This window comes from Physeter macrocephalus, unplaced genomic scaffold (assembly GCF_002837175.3).
Source record: "Physeter macrocephalus isolate SW-GA unplaced genomic scaffold, ASM283717v5 random_1760, whole genome shotgun sequence".
In the NCBI taxonomy this organism is placed as follows: domain Eukaryota; kingdom Metazoa; phylum Chordata; class Mammalia; order Artiodactyla; family Physeteridae; genus Physeter; species Physeter macrocephalus.
In genome coordinates this window covers 18,675-25,000 of record NW_021146555.1, presented here as the reverse complement: position 1 = coordinate 25,000, position 6,326 = coordinate 18,675, and the positions used below count along the sequence as shown (strand labels likewise).

The 6,326-nt window shown below is 48.8% G+C and overlaps 1 protein-coding gene across 1 annotated transcript in view; it reads left to right on the top strand.

Moving 5' to 3' along the window:
• Positions 1 to 454: 454 nt before the first annotated feature.
• The window catches only part of LOC114485411 (actin filament-associated protein 1-like), a gene marked incomplete at its 3' end in the record, with an annotated part of 23,584 nt that continues 17,712 nt past the window's right edge, over positions 455 to 6,326 (top strand). The window contains exons 1-2 of the mRNA XM_028486787.1: positions 455 to 586; positions 3,997 to 4,094. Of these exons, the coding sequence (XP_028342588.1) occupies positions 460 to 586; positions 3,997 to 4,094 (225 nt within the window). The remainder of the gene's footprint in view (positions 587 to 3,996; positions 4,095 to 6,326) is intronic.

The following is a 6,326-nucleotide window of genomic DNA, read 5'->3' as shown; positions in this document are numbered from 1 at the left end:
AAAGTGCTCACAGTCTTCCTGGGGAGGGAGCCAGCCCTGCAAAAGCACAGAGTTGGGTGTTGAGTTCCCACGTCCTAGAACTTACCTGAAGACTATTTGGCATTTTAAACTCCCGTCTCCTTCTGGACGCTGAAATTCAGTACCATGCGGTTGACAGCAGATGACGCTGTCAGGCTCTTGGGTCTTGACTCTATCTGTTGGCAGTGGGGCTTTGGGGCTTCTCCCAGCCGAACACCTCTGCCTCCAAGCAGAAGTGATGGAGGAGCACGTTTGTCTAGAAGGTGACGCGTGAATCTTTTAGACGCCCTGGTTTCAGCTAACTTGCGTTTCCTGTTGGAAAACAATATCCAGCCCTCAAGCTAAAAACGAAATGCTTTGAGTAAAATTGAGCATTCGTGTTTTGACATGTGCAAGTTGGTGGGTCTCATAGTACCTCTCCTCTCTCCTTTGTTTTCAGCAATGGAAGAGTTAGTCGTTGAACTTCGTGTCTTCCTTGAACTCCTGGACCATGAATACCTAACCTCGGCTGTCAGGGAGAAAAAGGCGGTTATCACAGACATCCTGCTGAGGATACAGTCATCCAAAGGTACGTCTCATTCAAACTGCTAGTCTTTCTTCTTCCAGTCTCTTTTTGCCTCTAAGCCATCTTTAATTCTCATCTGTCCAAAACACATTCATGAATGAAGGAATGTATTCGTTCATCAAGTTGTCCTCGAAGGCCTTGCTACGTGCCAGGTACTGTGTCAGTCTCTGGGTTTAGAAAGATAAAGACCTTAAGGGGTTAGGCGTAAAGTAGGTGTGCTGGGCGGGACCCTAGGGGCACCCCAACCCTGGGAGATTCGCTAGCAGGACTCAGCATGGAGTTTTACTTTCTCATGCCTGGGATTCATCACGGAGGTAGTAAGGATACACAGCCAGATTATAAGGGGCAAAGACTCAGGCCAAGTCTGGAGGAGCCACGTACAGGCTTCTTTTTTTTTTTTTTTTTTTTTTTGCGGTATGCGGGCTCCTCACTGTCGCGGCCCCTCCCGTTGCGGAGCGCAGGCTCCGGACGCGCAGGCGCAGCGGCCACGGCTCGCGGGCCCGGCCGCTCCGCGGCACGCGGGATCCTCCCGGACCGGGACGCGAACCCGCGTCCCCTGCATCGGCAGGCGGACCCTCAACCACTGCGCCACCAGGGAAGCCCAGGTACAGGCTTCCTATGCTCCTCCTCCCACGAGGGTCATACAGATCACACTCTTTCCTCAGCAACAGAAATGCAGCAGCCTGTGTGCAATGTTTCTGTTCAGGGAAGCTCACTGGAGACTCAGTGCCCAAGGACTTTACTGGGGGCGGGTCACATAGGCACCCTCCGCCTGGCGTGGACCGAAACCCCAGACGCCCAGGAAGGCAGGTTTATCAGTCAGGGTTCCCCAGAGAAAGAGAACCGATAGGATAGAGGGCTAGAGATAGAGATAAAGAGGAGATTTGTTGTAGGGATTGGCTTCTGTGATTACAGAGCCTCCGAAGTCCCACAGTCTGCCCTCTGCAAACTGGAGACTGAGGAAAGCCAGTTCTGTAATTCAGTCCGCGTCCAAAGGCCTGAGCGTCAGGGGACCCGATGGTTCAAGTCCTGGTCAGAGAACTAAGAACGCCGGCGCCCGAGGGCGGGAGAAGATGGGCGACTTGGCTCCAGCAGAGAGAGTGCGCCGCCCTCCCTCGGCCTGTTTGTCCCGTTCAGGTCCTCAGCAGGTAGGATGTTGTCCACGCACACTGCGGGGGACCATCCCCTTTGGCGTTCTGCAGCGCAAATGCTGATCTCTTCCGGAAACGTTCTCCCAGATACACCCAGAAACAACGTCCTACCAGCTCTGGGAGCACCCCTGAGCCCGGTCAGGTTGGCACACAGAATTCGCCGTCACAGCAGGTGTTTGGCGTGAGATCATGCTGTTTGCCCAGACAGTCTAGGCAGAGTAGACCAACCTTATCGCTTACGGAAATGGTGGGAACCCTTCTGAAAGCCACATTCCCGGATGCCAGCCCTTGTAAAGACAGCAGCCTCAGGCCTGCTGGGTTAACTCTTTTGTGCGCGGTGGGTGAGACAGAATGGCAGGGAGAGGGCATCAGTGTTAAGAGAACCCCCAAGAGGAGGGTCCAAACCAGTTTAGTGAGAGAGAGAGTTGCGGGGGGCGCAGTTCTTGGAGGATATGGTGTTAGAATCCTGACGGCTGGGTAGGGGATACCTGGATGAGACGTAGAGGTTTACGGTAAACAGCTTCACTGAGATATAATTCACATACCATGCACTTCACCCGTCTGAATGTACAATTCGTTGATTTTTAGCGTACGAAGCCATGATTTGACACGGTTAGATTTGCATTCCAGAAAGCTCGTCTTGTCAGTCTGGGCAGTGGGTTCAAAGATCTGGCTGCAGATCGAATGAGAGCTACGTGAGGCCCCGGGTGGATGGGGGGACCAGTCCCTGAGGTAGGAGTGCAGGATGAGGACCATGTTTGAGGGGCAGTAGGCTAGAGAGAACCCGTAGGATAGATAGAGACAGTGGCAGAGACCGAGATAGAGATAAAGACGGAGATGAAAGTTCACTTTGAAATGATGCTGCTGCTTCCCTGCCGGGACCCTTTCAGCATCTCCCGTTGCCCGTGGACGAACCCCAGGCCCCTTACGACGTGTGGTCACGCCTGTCTACCAGACAGTCAAAAGGGCTTTGGTTTCTGTCTCTGCCTGTTTCCCAGTCTGAGACCTCGAGCAGGTTACTTAATCGCTCGAGGCTTCAGCTTCCTCCCCTGTAAGAAGGGCGGACGGTAGCACCTACCTCTGGAGGGATGTTGTACGGATTGACGAGATCGTGTAAAACATTTCCAAGCAGTGCGTGGCGCACGGCAGACGCTCAGTAGCCATCGACTGTCATTTCCTACCGTCGATTTTACTAGCAGAAGTAGCATTTCTTTCGACCTCCTCGCCTCCGCGTACACCTGTTTCCCACCCACTTCAGACTCGCGGTCTGGACACACTGCCGTTTGGCCTCCTGCCTCTGGCGCTGCTGTTTGCTTTCCCTTGCTCTCCCTTCCTCTCTTGCTCTGCCCAAGGAGTTTCAGCCCCTTTTCTCTCCATGCTTTGTTCTGGATGTTATTTCCCAATCATTGATTTTTCTCTTCAGCTCTTTAATTTGCTTGAAACTCAGCCACTCGTTGTTTGATGGTAGAGTTTCCATTTGTTCTTTTTCTTTCTTTCTTCTCTTTTTTTATTGTTTCCGGGCCTCTGCCAAAATTCCGGTCTTGCTGTCGCTTCTGCAGGTCAGGGTCTTTGTCTTTTCCCAGCCTGCAACGTCGTGCTTCACCCATCATAGGTGATCATTGTTGAGCAGTTATTTTTCTAGATCTAGAAAGGTGAGTCCTTGGCATGTAATAACACTGTGCCCAGATTAAAGTAGTTTCCTCCTCTCTCCTGCCTTCACTGGTACAGCGCTCACCACGGTTTCTGAGAGTCTGATGTATGTATGTTTGTCTTCCCAACTTGAATATGATGCCCTGACGGTATGAGCTTATTATCAGTCTTGTCAACAATAAGCGTGTCTGTTACAGCATCGGGCCTTAGGAGGGTACTTGATGCAGATTTACTGATTCCCAGGAAAGCGTCTGCCCCCTTAGTACGTGGGTAAGTATCGATACTAACCTGAGTGGAAGTTCAGGAGAGGCAGCTCGCCTTTGAGAGGCTGCCTGGCATCGGAAAGGATGTCGACTTTGGTGCCCGCCCCGTCATTTCTACCCGTCAGTGTTCCAGTTAAGTACTTTAACCTTTTTTTTCAGCCATAGATCCTTCACCTGTAGAATGGAGAAGAGGAATACCTACCTTGCAGGATTGTTGTAAAGGATCAGAGAAAATAAATACGTATTTGCGATGTATTCAGTATGGGGCCAAGGAGGTGATAGCTGTCAGCAGTGCCATCTTTATCTTCCTTCTCCTCCTCATCCAGTTCTGTGGTTTTGGTTGGTACAGGTTTTGAAGTGAAAGATCATGCTGCGAAGCCAGAGACCCCCAACAGCCTGCCGGCCCCTCCCCAGATGCCTCTGCCAGAGATCCCGCAGCCGTGGCTGGTGAGTTGAAGTCCCACCATCACAAGAATCACCAGATGTCTGTGTTACCTTTGGTTCCAGGGGCAGGTGATAAAAGCCCAATTCTGGAAGAAAGGAGGCCTCGTTTTGCCCAAGGCACTCCTCTGAGTGTGGTTTTTGGATGCTAGTGATGGCTAAGTGGGAGGCTGTAAACGTAGCCTTCTCTTAGCAGGCTGATGGTTCTCTGAAAATTGCTGGAGCCACAGGTCCATGGAAATCTGTTCTTAAGCTGGATTTTTTTTTTTTGGCGGTACGCGGGCCTCTCCCTGCTGTGGCCTCTCCCGTGGCGGAGCGCAGGCTCCGGACGCGCAGGCCCAGCGGCCACGGCTCACGGGCCCAGCCGCTCCGCGGCACGCGGGATCCTCCCGGACCGGGGCGCGAACCCGCGTCCCCTGCATCGGCAGGCGGACTCCCAACCACTGCGCCACCAGGGAAGCCCTTAAGCTGGATTTTTAAAAACTCAGATGATTTAGCAGGCAGAGCAATGAGAGTAGAGCCGAGGGACTTGCCCCTCTTTCTGGGTTAACTCTGAATTTGACTACCTTAGCCTGAAACTTTAACGGTCATTGCTATGCTTCTTCTGGGATTAAATATTCTTTTTTCCCCCCCAAGAAGAAAAATATGTACATAGTCCAGGAATGTGTGTTTTATCTGATTTTCTGCATTCAGAATTGGTTTTGGAGCTCTTTTACTATGTTTGCGATCGGGGGATACTCACGTATGCCGTTGTCCGTGGACCATTCAGCTTCTTCTGCCTTTTGCTATTTTCTAATTTGCTTACTCAGGGAAATTAGGCTTTTATTCAAAATTAGAGCAAAATCAGTTACTTAGCAACTCTCTTCTTAACATTTGCTTTCTCTATGAATCATCTGATTATCTCTCTACCAGGAAAGGAACTGCAGGAAAGCAGGGCCCCATCTCATTTGTTTCTGTTCTGCCTGGGCCCCCAGCACATGACTGATGTCCAGCGAGTACTCAGGAATTATCATTGTAAAGGAGATGGAAATCAGTGCTTACTGGGTCCCTACCACCTGTCACAGATCATGCTTGCTCTTTTTCCACTCATAATTTCATTTAATCCTTACAACCTGACCTCAGGGAACCCCTAAAATACCCCTAAACATGTGAATAGTGTGTATTTCCATTTTCCAGAAGAGGAAGTGTGGGTCCAGTGAAGATGTGATCGCTCGAGGGAAGTAGGAAAGGCAAAAATACAATTTTTTGGAACGTATTCTTTTGATTTCAAATCCAGCCTTTTCTCAGCAATACGCTTTGGGGAGGCATGGCAGCAAAGCCGATGCCAGCATGACTCACCAACGGGGGAAGGTTTTCTTAGGAACCCAGGCCTGTTCCCGAGCTGGGCTCTGGGGAGGCCGCGGGGTCCAGGGTGTGGATGGGAGCATGGTTCCTGCGTCCAGGCACCAGCTCTGACACTTACTGTGTGAGTTCAGACTGTGGCTTTCACGTCTCTGTGCCTGAGATGCCTCATTCCGAAACGAGTGTAATAATAGTGCCCACTTAGTGCGATTCTTGTGAAGATGAAAAGAGCTGATGGACCTCGAGTGCTTGGAATATATGCCTTGCATCTGTTAAGCCCCGTGCAAGAGCCAGCTATTACCTTGTAGGGCTGTGCTTCTCAGACTTTCGTGGAGCCTGTTAAAAATGGACATTCTGATATGCTGGTAACGTGAATTATATTTTAGATATATTGAGTTAAAGAAGATGTATTAATAAAACCAATTTCATCAATTTCTATGACTACTAGAAAAATTTAAATTACATATGTAGCTCACATTTGTAGCTTGCTTTATCTTTATTTTTCTTTTGTTTTATACATTGAATCTGTCCACTGTGGAAAGCATATTGAATATATGATTTTTATATACTGTTTTTATTTTTTTAACATTATGTATTATGTATTTTTCCTTCTTTATAAACTTATTTTTAATAACTGTTTTCCTTTTTTAAAAAATTCTTCCTGTTTCTTGTAGAAACTGTGACTCAATTATAGCTCTTTTTCATTGTCTCATTTGATGTTTTTAGATATAATACAGAATCATAGTATTAATCCTGTTACTGATATATTGTTTGTCTACAAGATAAAGAACTAGATGTGGGAAATCAGTAGTTCGCGAAGCTCCTGGTTTTTGTGCTCTGGTTTACTTTTATTTTTCTTTCTTTTTTTTTTTTTTTTTTTTTTTTTTTTGGGGTACG